At 37.0% G+C, this 19,465-nt stretch overlaps 1 protein-coding gene across 1 annotated transcript in view; it reads left to right on the forward strand.

Annotated features, from left to right (window-relative positions):
* LOC306863221 (serine/threonine-protein kinase 17A-like) overlaps positions 1–18,975 on the forward strand; it is a 34,976-nt gene extending 16,001 nt beyond the window's left edge. Inside the window, exons 3-7 of the mRNA XM_079406461.1 lie at positions 12,155–12,299; positions 12,579–12,705; positions 13,842–13,890; positions 15,237–15,416; positions 18,128–18,975. Of these exons, the coding sequence (XP_079262587.1) occupies positions 12,155–12,299; positions 12,579–12,705; positions 13,842–13,890; positions 15,237–15,416; positions 18,128–18,395 (769 nt within the window). The 3' untranslated portion in view covers positions 18,396–18,975. The remainder of the gene's footprint in view (positions 1–12,154; positions 12,300–12,578; positions 12,706–13,841; positions 13,891–15,236; positions 15,417–18,127) is intronic.
* Positions 18,976–19,465: the final 490 nt, after the last annotated feature.

The raw sequence follows: 19,465 nt of genomic DNA on the forward strand, positions 1-19,465 counted from the left end.
AAAGCGAGTGGAGCGTGTTGGTTTGTTACTGCACAGCTGCCTCTGTCCTGGTTGACCCGGTTCCCAGTGGCCGGTGTGAATGGACTGACCCTCGCGGCGGGGAGAGGGGTCAGCGCAGGAATTTTAATCTGCCCCTCCAAACACACAGAGCCCATAGACTCTTCCCAACCATGGAAACTGATGAGACGCCTCCGTTTAGAAAGAAACGTGTTGAGGAAGAGCAGAAGAGAAGCCATGAAAGAATCCACTATGATGAGGAAGAGTTGATTATCTCGCGGCATGCGTGACCGTATCGACCGGTTCGTTGGTCAACACCGATCCCATTTTCTCCCTGCAGGCCGATCTATATCAGTCGGCAGGGTTTGCACGAGCAGCGAGGTCACTCTCGTTTCCTCTCACCCACCAGCGATGGCATGAGCTCAGCTGGACTGCGATCAGATCGCTCATCATCTGCCCACACGCCCGTCCTTCACAAGCAGCTGTCTCCCAACATGCAAGCCAGAGCCTGAATGAAAGAATAGGGGAATTTCCAGAATGCATTGTTAAAAATCAAGTGGAGTTTTCTGCCACTTTGGCCAACATTGTTCTGAAATTATTGCATGCATAACTATGTTTTACAGTAGGGCTGCTCGATTATGGAAAAAATCATAATCACGGTTATTTTGGTCAATATTGTAATCACGATTATGAGTGGGCCATATGACAAACTTTACATGAGTGATTTATTTAAAGATAGTGATATATTAAATATATATTTTCTGTAAATAATGTTGCTATGACATCTACATTTTAGAGAATTTTCACAATTCTCAACACCACAGCAGAGTATTAGAGTAACTGATATTAGTAACAAACAAAGTCCTCAACATTATTGAAAATTAAACTGTCAGTAATAAAAAAGCAAAGGACAAATGCAACGGAAAAGATACAAACGAAACAAACTATGCTTTAAGGTTTTTATTAATGCAAGTCTCAAGTATTCAGTTAACAGAAATTAATAATCAAATGTAAAATAAAACGTAAGAATTTTCTTTGTTTCTTATTAAAGCTACAAAAGTTCTTCACTCAAGAGCAGTGAGTGATTTTGAATTTGTCTTTTGTTGTTTGATTAATATCAAGCACACGGTTGCAGCAGGAATATTAGCCTACTGTCACTTTAAGAGCCGCACGCATCCAGTTTACCCTTTCATATGTATTCATTCTCCACTGATAATGTTCATTTATTACATGACCGACGAAGGTAAAGTATTTTTGACCGTTTCGGCGCGCACCTTGAACTAAAAGATGACTTTACATGTCCGTGTTCTGTTACGCCTCAGAAGTTATCTTTAGCGCTTTTAAAAATATGAATAAAACACTTAAATAAATCAAGCACATCCCATTTTGCAAAAGCCTTGAAACTGGGCTTTTATGGAGGAACGAAAGCACAGTGCTGGAAAGGGGGCGGATCGGGGCGCAATAATCAGGAGGCCGAAATCTAAATCCTTTTTCAATCAATTGCACAGCCCTATTTTACAGTTTGTACATGGACTTTATAAAGCAAGACAGGTGTCATTAGTTTCACTTGCTTAGGTTCATGCACACTTCAAAAGTCCAGCTTCTACTTCAGTTTTGACCCAAATGCTTATAGCGAGGACATTTTTCCCTCTGAGTAATAAACTAAACAGCAGTGTTACTGATTACATCACATTTGCTCAGGATCTGAAGCGCTTATGTTTATCTTTAGTGTTAGATCTTTACATCTTTCCCTGTCTTTGAATAAATGAAGGCTTGAAAATGGTGGATTCATTATTATTCTTAATGAAAAACACATCAATAAAATAGTACAGTGGTAATCTGGTTTGTTGAACATAGAACTTGCACATAACATGCAACCTGGGCCAGAAATGAGGAAATTGGTTCTTATGACTGAATTCATTCTCGTTTTATTAAATCGTGGTCATTGATTTTCATTGAAATAGGGGAATGAATTAGTACAGCATGGTCATGATTTAATAAAGCAGCTAATTCTTAATTCATGACCACAATTTTCTTTAAACAAGGGAATGAATGAAGTTGTTGGAACCATTTTTTTTTATTTCATGGCAACAATATATATTTTTCATGCATGTTGTGTAGGGATTCATATTTACGCATGTTGTAACGCAAACCTAAATAAGATTGTTGGATTTTCCCCATACTTTAAAACTAAATCTTAGTTTGTGGTTCGTTATTATTTTGAAGGAAAAACACAGCAGCAATAAAATAAACGGACACATGCACGTATTATAGATCACTTTGACACCAAATCCATCATCTCTCCTTATATTATTAATGTTTTTCTATAAAAGTCAAATGAAGTAATGTAATCAGTTTCATCTCTTTACTGTGTTTTGTGCTGCTTTTCTTCAGCAGTAATTAAAATGTTTATTGTCTATGATAATATGCTTGTTTAAACTAGTTGCATGCATTTCAGGCCATCTCCTGTAGTTTGTTTTGTCTCATCATTTACACGTTATTAGTTTCTCTTGACACTAATCCGCACGTATAAGCATAAGTGCACTGGTGCTCATGTTGTCACATGTTCAAGCTCTCTGGTATCGTGACGAGTTGCCCTACAAATCTCAGCAGTCGATACAAACCCATGCCACTAACAGCAAAGCTCAATATCATTTGTGATGCATGCTAGGTCGCTCACGCTGTGCACAGCCTAAATCTGCAGCAGATTATTCAGTTTGCTTCTAAATAAATGCATATAAATAACTGGAGCAGTTGGTTTATGCAGAGAGAACATAACTGTGTCAGGTCGGCTGAGACCGCACACATTTGATTTGTTATATAGAGTGTCCAGCCTTTAGAAATTGCAAGGTGGGCGTGACGCATTTAAAACCATATCAGTTTTTATCAAGTACTGATGAAGTATAATATCCACGGTCCTGTTTTAGACGGCAGTTGTCAGTGAGCCCCTGATTGCCTTCATATGGTGCTGTAAATCTGCTCTGACCGCATCTTGCCAAGCCCCCGGGGGGTCAGACGGGCCATTAGGCAGATAATAGATTACACCAGCAGATTAGCATCCTAAGACAAGGCCAAGAACCTGCTGGTCAGGCAAATGTTCAACTTTGACCCCAATAACCAGGATAAGCATTTGTTCCAGATGAATTCATTTGGGGTCTATAAACCTGTCCAGACCAGATTGGCCACAGAAGGTCATCACGAGTGAATAAATGCATGCAGACTTTTAGTAAACAGTGCAAACTAACTAATCAGACTTGGTCTACAAAACTGATTGCATTAACAAGCTAGTGACCTAACAATGTAGAACCAATGGCAATATATTCAAATAATTATAAATAATTCAAATAATACAATTTTAAATAACTGATTGTTAACTACATTTATAATGTTACAAAAGATTTCTTTTTAAATCAGTTCTGGGCTGCGTTTCCCAAAAGCATATTAAGCCTAAGTTGATCATAGCTCCATTGGTTTCAATTGGTTTACGATGTTTTTGGGAAACGCAGCCCTGTTCTTTTGAAGAGAGAAAAAATCCTAAAAAAAAAAGTATCAATGTATTAAAAATATGAAGCAGCACTCTTAAAAAAATTAGCAGAAATCTTTCTTGAAAATTCAGCATTTAAAATAAAAAATAATTGTACTTTAAATTGTAATGCTTCACAATAGTACTGTTTTACTGTATTTTTGATCAAATAAACGCAGCCTTGAACATCAAACTAACTAAAAGATTTAAGAAAAATACTGACCCCAAACTTTTGAATGTTAGTGCAACTATACTGCAAAAAATATTTTCTTTAAGTTGTAAATAACAGACTATTAAAGTACAATTTACAAGAAAATACAATCTCAAGTCTTTCTACTTGAAAATGTTCAACATGTTACTTGCTGTTTCTTTGTACGTAATTGAGAAGTTTACAAGCCATTTCTGAGTTGAATTTCTGAAAATTGTTTATAAATGCAATTTATTATTTTATTTAAGTGTAGAAATATTCAAAATCATTTGAAGCCATATTGCAGCCCTCTTGGAAATTTGCTGAGGTCCCCTTGAAAGGACTATATTTGTTTTGGGGTCCTGAATGAATGTTTAATCTCTTTAATTGCTACCACGCGTTCCTCGTCTTAAACTTCAGTCTGTTGTTGAGCTCTTATTAGAGGTGAGATCAAAAACATGATAAAGCAGAAGCTGCTCGGAGTAAAGTGCCTCATATTAGCCCTTTTCTCCCCGTCAGCACTATCCGCCGTGATAATAGAGCTCGTTTTAGTGCTCTTTCTGTGGTGGGGAAGTAGAGCGTAATGCATCTCTTTCTCTCACTGATCTAGCATGTGAAATCCAGAAAGAGCCAGTTGTAACTGACAGCTCTTTCCTTTCTTTCCATCTTGGGGATATTTGGGGGCACTGGGACGGTTTAAAGGAGGGGATGTGGTTTTGGATGGGGGTCTGGCTGGAATGATAGAGGGCTTATTCATGCTTTTTCTGGCTGTCCGGGTGAGTCGGGGAACTCCAGCTGGCAGTTCATTATGGCAGCACGTGAGTGGCCGGACCGTGGCCTACGGCCCAGAGAGGGAGGGATCGTCTGTGGGTTTAATCTCCAGAGACGGGGTTGGGAAAGCCCTGCACTGCTAGTTTAAACAGTCACTCAATCGTCAATCAATTAGCGTTACAGAGACGACAGTTCAGTGCACCTGCTGCAACACATCCTAGTTTTACTGTCCACTCTGGATGGGTCACAAATATGTTTTTGAAGAAAGAAGCCAATAATTTGGTGCTGATTTTATTGGCCAAGACATTGACAAGGCAGAACAATTAGTTTTCATAGTTAAAGTGAGATTTTCCGCTCTTTGGCTTTGCCAGTCTTCACATGTTTGTGTGTGTGTGTGTGTGTGTTTGTGTGTGTGGGGGGGGGGGGATAACAGGGTTTCTGTGGGTCTTAAAAGTCGTAATTTTCCACAATTTAAGGCCTTAAAAATTAAATCAGAGCAGAAAGTTTTAAAGATATTAAAGATATTTGTACTGAAAAACAAGATAAAAATAGTGAAAGATATTCATTTTATGCAATGCATGCAACAAAAAATGTAAGTTTATGCTTAAAACAAGAACACACGTCAATGGAAAATAAAAAATATTTTCCCTCTGAATTAAGTCATTTTTATGACCCTATTAGGCGATATTTGTTTGTTAATCATAATTTGACTTCATTTTGATCAATTTCTTAGAAAACCAAAGTTATTTTTTGTCATTTTGTTTTTTTAATGTATTTTGATTTAAGAATCTTCAGAGATTTTTTTTTTTTTATTTATTTATTTTTTATTGGAAAACCCTACAAAAAATATTGAGAAAGAGCAGCACTTTTTTTTGTGGTATGACCAGAAGAAACCGTAAATGTTATTTCCATATTCTCGTTGGTTAGGAGCAGAGCTATTCCAGGCCATAAACATTAATTCATGCATCTGTGCGTTCCTTCACTCATTCATGCATTCATGCAACTCCAGATTAATTGATTCTGTAATTCCAGTGCTATTGATTTATGAATAAATAGCATTACACATGTGGTATCATCTCTTCCAACAGTCTGTAGGTTTTGCTGAATTTTACTCCATTGGTTAAGGTTCACAGTACAGACACTTTTGCACTAGAGCTCAGTTTGTTGTGTTGGTGTTGCGCTTGTACATTAGTAGTTTTTGGTTTCCATCCATGTGTTTTTATGCAAATTTTGAAATACTGCATTAAAAAAGCACTGGATAGAAATGTCAAAATGCACAAAATATTAAAATGCGGATGAAAAAAAAAAAACTCATGCACTCAGTTGAGGCGCATACATTTTTTTTCATGCAATATGAAAACATGCACAAATTACAATGGAAACACATTTACCAATTACATTTCTTGATGCACCACAAAGTGCAGTGCAGTTCATACAGATTTGAAACAGCTGCTGCTAGTAATCACAATGGCTTTCACGCTCATGAAGCATGTGGTTCTGAATCATTAATACAGTGTGAAAAGAGCCTTAAATCTGGTTTGGGTGAGTTTGGTTTTCCCACACTTAAATGATCAGTTGTAGAATTGAAATGAAATGAGCTGCATTTCTGCAGCGTTTCTAGGCGCTGTTTAATAAACTTTTTAGGTGACTTATCAGGTTCACATGCACATTTAGTTTCAAGTCATTTTAGAGTTTAGCATCATTATCCTATCAAGATAGCAAATATTAATATTTAGAATTTGTTTTTATTTTTAATGTAAAGTTTTAGTATATTTTTTAGATGTATGTTTATTTTAGTACATCAAGTTAAACCAGATGAAATTCACAAATGTTGTAAAATAAACTTAAACTGAAATAAAATGCAAACAGAACTGCATTCTAGCGTATGTTTTAGTTAACTATAATCACAGTTTTACAGGGGCTCCAGTAGCACGTCAACAATCATGTTGTTCTCACACTCTTCAGCTGTTTCCTCCTCCACAGAGGGAGATTGCAGCGACTGTGAGATCTGAGCCCAAATGGAGGCTGATGCTGGCCAGAGAGGAATGCAGTGGGTGTTTTCAGCTGTATGGGGAGATACAGCCTGAGCCTCTGCTTTCCCATCATACAGCTCCTGTTTCTGCTCAGTGTGTTTCAGAGGTTATTTCAAATTATTCATAAGAATTTATGGTAATATAATACAATATTTTGTTCTTACTAATGAAGTGATGATTTTAATTTCATAATGTTATTTAGATGAGTTATAATAATAGCAATAATAATAATAACAACGTGCAAATGGTGTATACTGTATATGGTAATAGAATACAATATTTTGTTGTTGATATTGCTAATTTTAAATAACTTATAAGTAAATTATTTATATGGTAATAGTTTATTATTAATATGTAAGTTAAATTATTAATGTGCAAATAGTGCATGTAGGCTATATATATATATATATATATATATATGAATGCAATATTTTATTGTTTTTTTTTCTACCAATTTAAATTATGTTAGTAGTTTTACATATAATATGTAAATAGTGTATATGGTAATATAACAAATTTATTATTATTATTATTATTAATGCATTTATGTAGACTGAAGTTTGCAAGTTGTTGGGAAAAGATGATTGGCCAAGATGTGGTACATAAAAATGTATTGAAATCAACATATTGAAACAAATCTAAATAACAGTACTGAGTGATATCTCATGATGTGTAATATCTGACTCGCTGAGCTCCACACAGGCTGGTCTGCGCTGATTCTCCAGCTGTGATCTGTGTGAAACCCTTACTGCTTTTAACAGCATCTTCCGTCAGAGGAGCCTTTCAATCGGTCCTAATGATTTACTCGGACCGGCTCAGTGTGCTTTTGTCATTTAACAGTGAAGAGCTTCTGGAAATAGATCGGTGGTTAAAGGCATCACCCTTCTGTTTGATCTCTGATGTGAACGCCATCCAGAAGAACAAGCTTTGTGTGTGTGTGTGTGTGTGTGTGTGTGTGGACTGACCCCTGCACTGCATTAGTGATGTGATCGCTCTGTCGTCCCCTCATCCGGCCTCAAATCATGACCTAGTTATGCTCTGGCTGGATGTCAGGTTTTGTCTGTGTTTCTCTGTAGGCTGTGGAGCGGGTTTGGCTCCGCTGGACGCTCATTACTCGTGTCTCTAGAGGACGGCAGACAGAAGAGCCTCTGAAAGCCCATGTTTTACAGCTGTGCTGGTGTTAATAATTTTCCCTGCCAGACAGTCTCGCTCGGGTTATGAGGGTCATAAGACGGTCCTGGTTTACGGTTTTATAAACACTGAGCATTGCTGTAGATTTCACCGAATAGAATGGGGTTTGTGTGTGCGAGTATTTATGGTCATGGTTAACTAAAACTGTTAAAGTGTTTTCAGTCATTGAAATAAAGCAGAAATGGAATATACAGTAAATGTTTGATGTAAAAAAAGAAACTAAAAATTAAATAAAATTACATATATATATATATATATATTTTATTTGCGCTGTCAACCTGTGCATCTCAACATGTTAATGCACAGTATCCAAATATGAATATTTATTTACATTTGCTAAACAGGGTTATTAAAAGTGTTTTTTTTTTTTTTTCCTTTTCACTTTTCCTTTTTTAATCATGTAATACTCGAGATAAAAACCAAATGACTTGTTTTGCTTTTACATCATATTCATAATTGTTTGCTTGATCTAAGCATCTCAGAGACTAGAGAACAGGATTACAGGACACACAGTGAGAATCTCGCACACAGGGCTATGTTCTGGACACTTGAGGATGTCTGCAGTCTAATCCACACAAACAAAGTCTCCTCCGTCACTGATGTCTCGTATACACACTACAGCTTATTTATAAAGCCTCTAAAACATGGCACAGTGTTAATGATATGGGCCGGTCTAGCCTGATGTTTTCAGTGTTACTGTTGCTCATAATTAGACTGGGTTTGAGAGACTGGGTTTGAGCAAAGGAGAGACCGGTGTGCTGGTAGTGGTACACATAGGAATTAAAAAATAATAATAAAAAAAAAAAGTGTTATAATCCATGAAGCAAACAAACAAGCTACGAGGAGAGTCACAACAGTACAAACTTTGGAAATCAGGGAAAAAGACAAAGATACAAGACTGTACTTAACTGCTTTAGTGAATAAAAACTACAATCCAATGAACCATTGTGAATGACATAATTAAATTTAAAATTAATAATGGAGAAATATACAATTATCCATTTAAAGTTATGATTCTGTATATATAGAAATAGTATATTTTAAGTTTATTGCAAAATATGCATATGTATATTCAAAGTGTTTTGAAAGAGTGACACCCTAGCAACCGACCTGGGTACCTTAGCAACTACCCGGGCACCCTAGCAACCGCCCCGGGTACCCTTACAACCGCATGGCAGCACATTAGCAACCGACCCGGGAACCTTAGCAACCGCATAGCAACACCCTAGCCACTTCTCCGTCCGTCCGTATTGCCTTCAAAGTTTAAGCTTTTAAACTTCAAACTATTTCAGACTAAAAACCATCAAACTTTTTAAAAATCCTTAAAGGTCCCATGACATGCTGTTTTTTGGATGCTTTTATATAGGCCTAAGTGGTCCCTAGTACTGTATCTGAAGTCTCGTTCCCGAAATTCAGCCTTGGTTCAGAATTTCAGCCAATACGAGCCAGTCCCAAAATGAGCTTTCCTCAGGACGAGCCATTTCTGTGTCTGTAGCTTTAAATGCTAATGAGGAGGAGAGAGGCGGGGCAAGGTGGAGGGTGGGTGTGTGTCCTGCAGCTTGCGGCCACGGTACCATGTGCTAATGTTGACAGTGGATGTATTGCAATGGCTCGTAGACACGCAGTCCTTCAAGCGTTTCAGTTTGACCCAGAATCTGATCCGGATGGAGAAGCACCGGATGAAGAAGTTGCAACTCAGCGGCTACAGCAGGACGTCTCCGAATGGTTAGTTTAAAATATTGTGTCTGGATGCGGTCAGTGTCTCCCACACACAGACTTTACCTGAGCGGACCGCAACAATATCCACCGCCCGCTGCCATCAGCTCCCGCATCTCACACACGAGTGCGACTTTAGAACAATATTTAGTCACTTTCAGACCCTTTAGGCGGCTTTTTTCCCATAACGGGTACATACTAACAAACCTAGCGACTTCTTTTTTTTTACCTATGATTGAGTTGTAAGATGTCTCCAGTACTGCCCCGCGAGCGCGAGGTCTCTCTCTCGGCGTCTGTTCTGAGCAGCGAGCGGCAGAGAAGCAATGCTTTCAGTTTGCCTTAATAATCAATAAATCATTTACAAAATAGCGTTTACAAGCACTTGTGGCTTACTGACTGTTTGCACTTTCAAATATGAACATAATTTGTCTGTTAATATGCGCAGTTTATTACTCAGACGCAAATCAGTAATATAGCCAAAACCACTTGCTTTTTAGTGTAAGTTAGATGTATATTGATTTTATCAGATGATGTTGTGATTTATAAATCAGGATTTAAGGAGTATAGTGTGAGTGATTCAGGGTTAACATGTATTATTAATGGATCGTGTTTACTATTTATACTTTTATGTATGACAACAGATAATATGTAAATGTGAACAGCTTTATTGGGCATTCAGTTGTATTACAGTATGTGACAGTTCATAGAGTAGAACAGATCTGAAGTGCCAAAAAACAATGCTTGGCTCGTTTGCAAGCTATGATGTCTCTCTCTCGCCTCGCACGGGCGGAGCTCATCTTCTCATGGGCGGGCAAAGCAGAGAAAGGGGAGGCAACCTTTCCCCGTATGACGACATAAAGGGAAGATTCCAGATCGGATCATCTGAGCTTTCATTTTCTCAAAGGAGAAGCAGGAGACCCAGGGCTCGGTTTACACCTATCGCCATTTCTAGCCACTGGGGGACCATAGTCAGGCTAGGGAACTCATATTAATGTTAAAAAACCTCATAAAGTGACATTTTCATGACATGGGACCTTTAAACTTTTTCAAACTTCTGCTCGGCTTTCTCAAGCCAACTTAAAGTTTGTCTTCACAAACTTTTTTATCTTGATTCCATTATTTGCTCACTGCGACTCTCTGATTGGTGGAATTCTCCTTACAGCATCATGGGTAATGTAGTTTTTTTTTTTTTTTTTGAGAAAATGAATGGCGTTTTTACATCCGGGAGTGACTGTTAGCTCTAGATGGGCATTGAAGGAGGGATCAGTGTATTATAGAGACCTGAGACTGAGCCTGTAAGAACCACTCAAAACAACATGACAAACAACGGTTTTATTTTCTTACTGTGTCCTTGAAAGCCAGACTACATCCTCACATCAACTCCACACACAGCTCTGGCCTGAGGCCTCTGTCTTTCCCTGTCTGTGTCTAATCGAGTTCATCACGCTGTCTGATCAGGAACGCAGGACACTGGGAATCGTCTGCCAGCATGTGCTGAGGACATGAGCCGCTACCTGCGCTGACATTAAATCAAGCTTAACACACACTTGGATTAAGGGTTTTTCAGCCTGCGGGGCGTTTAAAACTCTGTTTAATGTGCATTTAAACACACTGTCTGTATTTTAAACACTGTTTAATGCACTATTCCATAGACATATTTGAGGAGCAAAGTAGAAAAAGCAGATCAGATTTTAGATGTAGTTTATTTTCTTTAGATTTTGCTCGGATGGTCTGTTGATCAAAATAACAAGCTTAGTGTTTATTTTGGTTGCAGGCATGTCCCGTACCCAAGCACGAGAGAGCGTTCATTGTTCTGGATGTGCTGTAGTTGAAATGGTTGTAGAAACATTTTTAGAAATGTTATTTGCTCAGCTCTTTGCCGTGTTGTTTTGGGGTAAAGCAGCTCCTCTGTGTTTAAAATATCCCATTGGACGACAAACAGAGACACTCATCCAGCACTGGTCTGGAACATGATGATCACTTCTGATTAAACCGCTCATCTCCCATAATTCAGGATAAACATAATACTAATATGATTTAGCGATCTGAAAAGCTTGCATATTTAGAAACAGAAAAACAAAAAATAAAACGAAGTGCAAAGTTGTGCACAAGGGAAAATTGGCCTTTTTTTAAAGGATGCACTAAAGTCTCTCTTCCCTCAAACCATAATATATATATATTTTTAATATAATAATGTACTAACTAATGTTTAATTTTGGGGTCAGTAAAATGTTTAATGTTTTTAAAAGAAGCATCTTCTGCTTACCAAGGCTGCATGTATTTGATCAAAAATACAGTAAAAATCTGTGAAATGACATAAAAATATGTGACCCTGGAGCACAAAAGCAGTCTTAAGTCGCTGGGGTATATTTGTAGCAATAGCCAACAATACATTGTATAGATCAAAATTATCCATTTTAATTTGATTAGTAATATGCATTGCTAAGAACTTCATTTGGACAATATTTGTATTTTTTTTATTTTTTGCACCCTCAGATTCCAGATTTTCAAATAGTTGTATCTCAGCCACATATTGTCTGATCCTAACAAACCATACATCAATGGAAAGATTATTTATTCAGATTCAGGTGATGTATAAATTGACAAAACCCTTATGACTGGTTTTGTGCTCCACGTTCATATTTCACAGTGAGTAAATAGTGACATTTTGGGCGAGCCGTTGCTTGCACGTTTCTATCTGTAGATGAATGTGTTTATTTGTGTCTGTGTGTTCAGTGCTGCAGGAGGGGAGATTTTTAACCAGTGTGTGGCAGACAGAGACGAGGCCTTCAAAGAGGAAGATGTGAAGAGACTGATGAGGCAGATCCTGGAGGGAGTTTCCTTCCTTCACAGGAACAACGTGGTGCATCTGGACCTCAAAGTACGTCAATCACGCTTCACTCCGCTTGAAACTGCGATGATGAAAATTCAAATTTAGCAAAATATGACTTTCATGGCTAAATCAGTAAAAGTGTTAGGGTGTTGTTTGATGGACTGGACATTTTTGTGGGCTAAATACATTTGCTTTATTCACCAGAGCTACAAGTGTGTAATTATAGCAGAGGTACAAGTGTATAATTATATCACCATTATGATTATAGGTTTCTCTGAGCAGTTTCCTTATTGTTTGTCCGTTTTACTGAGTGTTTTTCTCCCTCAGCCTCAGAATATCCTGCTGACCAGCGAGTCTCCTCTCGGGAATATAAAGGTGGTGGATTTTGGCCTGTCGAGGCTGGTGAGCAGCGGTCAGGAGATCAGGGAGATCATGGGCACACCGGAGTATGTGGGTAAGATCATATTCATATCATAGACCGGCCTAAAAATAGCATCTTAACACACCTGTGGCCAGTAACCAATATTATCTACTAGATGCAGAACTGTACATGCATTATTATTAAGAAGCAGCTTTTTTTCTTTTTTTTCTTTTTTATGTATTAATAATATTTTTCTGAACCAAATTCTAAAAATAAACAAATCCGTAAAGAAATATCTCTAATACAATTGCACTGTGTAGTTAAATTTGACTAATAAAGTTAATACATTTTAAAGTAAATGAATTGAACTGAGCATAAAGAATTTAGTTTATAATAATTAAAATATTTTAAAAACAAATATTAGTATTGAAATTGTGCAAGTGATCTATACATTTCAACAATACAATTACAAAACAAATATTCATTAATTTATTAATTTGTTAAACCATAGAGCTTTTAGCTGAACTGCAGGGAAACAGATTTATAAACTGATTGATTGAATTATAAAATCTGTTATTTATTAAAAATATTAACAAAGCAGTAAGAAATATCACTATAATACTATTGAAAAGTATAAATGTTTCATATTAATTTATAATAACAATAATAATTGTTGTTATTGTCATTTTATTATATAACAACAGTAAAATTACAATACTATTCATTCATTGAAACATTAAACCATAGAGCTTTTATTTTGGTAGAAAACTGCAAGGAATTGCAGATTAATAAATGCTGGGAAGATGTTTGGCGCATGTTGCATTTTCAGATGCTCGTTATAAGCGATCTATATTATTGAATTTACTGTGATCCGAGATGCTGAAAATAGTTAGCAAGAGTGACTTGCATGAAACCCCACGACACGCGGCATCTGATTACATATTTATATAATTACAACGCAGTCTTTGTGGTTTGACAATCGTGCTAAACCATATCACATTCTCAGGGATTGTTATAATCAATTAAAAAAAAGTTACCAGACAGCTGATGAGGAACACCGTGCCATACTCGCCTCATATACTCACTCTTCATACTGATTTTTACTCCTGTTTGGAGCTTGGTGAGTGTTAATTTTAGGCCCTGATCATATATACTGTGCATACACTACCAGTCAAATGCTAGGACATACTGGACTGAACTTATGTAAATGATTTGCTTGATCATTCCAGCACCAGAGATCCTGAATTATGAGCCAATCAGCACAGCGACTGACATGTGGTGAGTTATTTTCCCACATTACCATGTTTCACGTGAGGATCCTTATGTGTCCTCCTGAAGGTCAATATTACACAAATGCTTCTCTGGTTGGTTTATCATGTTTGTGATCCAGCCTCTAGGGTAATTGTGTGTTTTCCTCTGAACAAACAGTTTATTCACCGTTTAAAGGCTCTCGCACCATCACTGGTTTAGTGTGTTGGTTGTTTTCCAGCGGTTTGGCTTCCGGATATGTTATGCTAGAACATATATATCTATCCTAAAGCCTTATATCAACAATACTGCTTTAGATTAATCTGTTTGTCACCTATAAACAGTAGGGCTGGGAAATTAAATCGATGCATCGCAAATCGAGAAATGATTCCACCTCGATTCTGAGATTTTCCGAATGCATGGCGGTTCTTTCTGGAGTGGATTCTGAGCTTAGTTTTGAACAGCAGAGGGCGCTGCATGCTTCAGAAACAGCCTACTCTGCTCCAAATCCTTACTAGTGGTCGACCGATATTGGGGGTTTTTGACAGCTGATGCCGATATCTTGGAAAACATGGTGGCCGATATACTTTTATTTATTTTCATTAATATTTAATAAATTTGTAGTCATTTGAAAATGAATGAACAAATAAATGTGGAAAAATAAACATTTATTCTTTAGATGACAAAGTATTTTTCACAAATATTATTATATATTTAAAAGGACATAAACGCTGTAATCAGCAGGGCACTCAGTATTCTGGGAAGCTTGTATGCATTGGGAATCATTTTTAAATATTTGCTCGCAGTGGAAATGTCAGTTCAAATAAAAGTTCGAACACATCGGCCAAACAGAAAAACTTATCGACCAATGCCGATGTTTGAAAAATGCCAAATATCGGCTGATCTAGAGGTCGACGACTAATCCTTAAACACACTCAAACCTAAAATAATCATTCATAAAATTCTAAACGGTTGAAGTGAATCACAAGGGTGCTCTCAGTGGGTTGTTTACATTAATCTCGCGTCATAAAAGCATTCTGAGCCGAGGGGAAATTACATGACTCTTCTTCATGAGCTTTTCAGTGTGTGGATAAAAACTAGAGTAGAGCGCCATCTGCTGTTAAAATCCAAGCTAATTTCTCGATTTGCGATGCATTGATTTTTTTTTTTTTTCCCAGCCCTACTGTTTATACGTGACAAACAGACACTTCTCAAAGCGGCATGAAAATATGATTAAAATCTAAGCTCAGAATGGGTTCCAGAGAGAATCGCCATCTCAGAATCCATCCATGAATCGATTCTACATTGATTTATGGTTGCAGCCCTAATAAACAGTGGTGTTGTTGAGCATGCTGATCCTCTCCTCCGTCTGACAGGAGCATCGGTGTCCTGGTATACGTGATGCTGACGGGGATCTCGCCGTTCCTGGGGGACGATAAGCAGGAGACCTTCCTCAACATCTCTCAGATCAACATCAGCTACACGGAGGAGGAGCTGCAGCATCTGGACAGAGCCGCCATCCTCTTCATCAAGAGCCTGCTCATCAAAGAGCCAGAGTAAGACCGGCGAGAGACAGTCAAGACATTCATTATATCACAAAAGAGTCATATAAACACTGTTGAACTCTCCATTCATCATGAAAAATAAAATCTATCGGTGTTCCCGCAAAAATATTGAGCAGCACAACTGTGTTCAACATTGATAATAATCAGAAATGTTTGTTGAGCAGTAAATCAGTATATTATTATGATTTCTGAAGATCATGTGACACTGAAGACTGCAGTAATGATGCTGAAAATACAGCTGCACATCACAGAAATACATTACAGTTTAACACATATTCACATAGAAAACAGCTGTTTTACACTGTAATAATATTTACTGTATTTTTGATCAAATAAATACAGCCTTGGGGAGCAGAAGATACTTTTTTCAGAAACATTTAAATAAATAATAGTTATCATTTTCTTAATTTTGGTTTTATAACTTTTGTTAATTAAATAAAACGGTATTAAATGTTTTAGAGTGAGACAAACCAACCTCCAAAGTGATGTCACATCTTAGATGTTAAGAAAGTTTAAACCGTTTTCAAGCAAACTAAGAAGCTGATTTAATTAAGAAACACCTGGAATATTAAATAATTGTCAGGTGTTCACTTAAAGGGATAGTTCACCCCAAACTCATTACTCAAACCTGTATGAGTGTCTGTGTTGAACACAAAAGATGATGTTTGGAAGAATGTTATCCAAACATCCATTGACTTCCACAGTATTTTTCCCTTCGATGGAAGTCAATTAATAACAGCAACTGTTCAGCTACCAGCATTCTTCCAAACATCCTCTTTTGTGTAAAACACTTGAAACTTGAGGGCGAGTAAATGACGACAGAACTTTAGTTTTTGGGTGAACTATTCCTTTAAGTTAACATGAATATGACAAATTAAAAATAGTTTTGAGGACGTGAAAATGCCCCGTTTAATATGATTTCCCTGTCTAGCAATAGACGGTTCTGGGCCTGTATTCACAAAACATCTTAAGGCTAAAAGTAGCTCATAATTTGCTGATTTAGGGGGAAATCTTAAACATTATGCGTGTTTCAGTCCTAAATTTAGGACTCCTCAGAGTATTTCCCAAAGCGTTTTAGCACTAAAACTAGCTCCTAAATCTGTGAAACGTTAGACCAAATCACAAACTATCTGCCTTGGAACAGAAACGTTTGACGATAATGAGCTTTTAAAAAGTATCACCTTTGGTTTCGGAGGTTATCCCAGATAACTCCAGATTTTCTTTTGATGATATCCTTGTTCTCATTAATCAAGTAACAGCTGTGCTTGTGTCCAGATTTGGTTTTCTTTTACATTTATATGTCTTACTATCAGCCGTGATTATTCTACTCTGTTAATTAAAAGGCTGCTTATATGCATATTCACTAATTATGAGAAGCATGCATGTAAGAGACTGACAACTAGCTGAACATATACTTGTTTAATTAGTGACACTTAGCCTGCATGTTAAAATCTTTATTTGAGTGTGGCAGCATTTTTATTTTTAAATCTTTATTTGAATATGGCAACATAATATTGCACTCTACAATATTTCTATGAATAACTCTGACAGAGACTATCAGCCAATCACTGTGTGCGTAGTTAATAAGCATGCTGACATCATCCATCGTAAGGAGCTTAACCCCGCCCCCTTTACTCTGAGATTTCTCTTGATGGACCTTTTTCACATTCCCAGGTTTCTCAGCAGCGGAAGTCATCATAGTTGGGATAACTTCAAGAGCAGTGAATGGGAGACTACCACAAATATATATTTTTTGCATTTCCAATTTTTTTTTTTTTTTAAATGGCAAAAGAAAAACCCCACGATAGTGTTTTCATGATTTTCAATAAAGCGAAAAAAAAATTTGAGAGAGACTGATAACGGCAGTCAGAAGAGAGAACGATGTCAAATTTACCGTCCCAAATTTGCACAAAAAAAAAAAAGTGCACATGCAACAAACCCAAATAGGGCTCAGCTGCAGAATAGAACTATAATATAACTGCTACATAAAATTATTGGTAACACTTTATTTTAGGGTCTCTTAACTAGTTGCTAATTAGCATGCATATTACTCGAATATTAGCCATTTATTAGCAGTAATTAAGCACATGTTAATGCCTTATTCTACATCCATAATCATACCCAAAACTTAACAACTACCTTACTAACTATTAAAAAAATTAGAAATTAGGAGTTTATTGAGGGAAAAGTCATCGTTAATAGTGAATAAGTGTTCCCTATTCTAAAGTGTTACCAAATAATTTTATTGCAAAAAATAGGTGTGCAGACGTCACGTTTGTTTTTCGCTTAAATTTAGAGTCCCTCTGCGTTAGAAACACCCTCGCATTAACGTGTCATTAAAGAGATAGTTCACCTTCCCTTTCATAAGTGTTCCCTATTAAATGTGATAAACATCACATTTACATTTTTGGGTGAACTATCCCTTTAATCATTTATTTTTTCTAATTTGATGCAAAGGTGATATAATACAAAGTAGAGTGTTATAAATGTACATGCATTTTAAAAAACCCAAAATATATAACATTTTGGAGGATTTAGGAAGCTGATGACTGTTAAATGCATCAGTCTTGTCAAAAGGGTCCTTTCCTTGGTAAAAGTTTGTCTGAGCAGCTTTGTGAACAGGTTTTAGGAGAAATCTTTTATGGCTCTTTATCAGAACTCTTAGCGGTCAGATAAAGTGTTTTGTGATGATGTTTCCTCAGGAGCCGAGCCACCGCAGAAGACTGTCTGAAGCACCAGTGGCTCCAGCCGGAGGAGGCCTGTGTGGAGAGCGTCTCGGAGCCTGCCGATGAAGATGAGGAGGAGGAGGAGGAGAGCGCTCCGGAGCTGATCGTAATGGCCTCCTACACCCTGGGCCAGTGCCGCCAGTCCTCCGACAAAGAGAGCCTGACCCCGGACCAGAAGGCCATCTCCAAACGCTTCAAGTTTGAGGAGCCCTTCTCTGCGCTGCCTGGAGAGTTCATCTACTGATGCACACTTCTGCCCTTCAGTCTGCTTTTCTCTCACCTCATGATTTCAATTGTAAGCCAAACAGGTTTTGATGTTTTATTCACTGTTTGCTCTTGTTCCTGTTTGTGCTGCTTTATATTTTCATGGTGAAGATACTGAAGCCTTGCTGTGGTTCTTTCAGTTCTCGTTTTTCTCTTTCCATGGTTTTTCTGGTGCCATGCTTGCATATTTGATAAGGGTCATTCCTTTTTGCCATGTTTGTACAAAATGAATGTTGTTTGTTATTCTGCGACACGAAGGCGAGCAGAATTAAATGTAAATTAATCCAGTTTTATTTTAAGATTATTTCTGTGTTATGTTTAAAAAAGCCATTCTGTATGTTGAGCTCCTGACCGATGTTAAGGTCATTCCTGGGTAAAGATCCCACAGCAATAACACTTCCATTCACACGCATATATATATATATGAAGAACGTGTTTATTTGAACTCATGTTAGAGTTATAACTGTACATTGAATTGTCACTATAAAGAATATTTTTAATGGCAACTAATTTCAAAGTGACTGTCTTGATGCTGTAAATAAAAGTTTGTCTCGTCTCTCGCTTTCTGCTTTTATTATTATTATTGTTGTTATTAATAGGCAACTTAATCTAAATAAAAACTAAAATATGGCATGCTATAATCCTGAAGTTGATCCATCAGGTTGTGCTTTGAAAAGCCAGCAATTTAATCATTTAACTTTTTAATTTAATTCATCTAATTGTCAATTTCATTTGTTTATGAAAAATATAAGCGTGTAAATCTGAGGGAAAATGTAACAATTTAATTTTATTTTAATAATACAACAGCTCAGGCTTCTAAACCTTCAAACATGTAGCCCCGCCCTAAACTCAAGCGATTGGCCGAGAGCTTCCTCCTAAAGCTCTGATTGGCTAACAGTGTAGTTCATGCACTCAGATCTGAAGACAGGAGATATATCTGTAGGGATATTTATGAGTGGAATTCAAAATAAACAAAAAATCATCTTCCAATGATAAAGAAGCATCTCTTTCTAACATAACAGATATTTATTTTATTTTTGAGGGCATTCA

The sequence above is a fragment of the Barbus barbus genome, assembly GCF_936440315.1.
Source record: "Barbus barbus genome assembly, chromosome: 44".
Classification (NCBI taxonomy): Eukaryota; Metazoa; Chordata; class Actinopteri; order Cypriniformes; family Cyprinidae; genus Barbus; species Barbus barbus.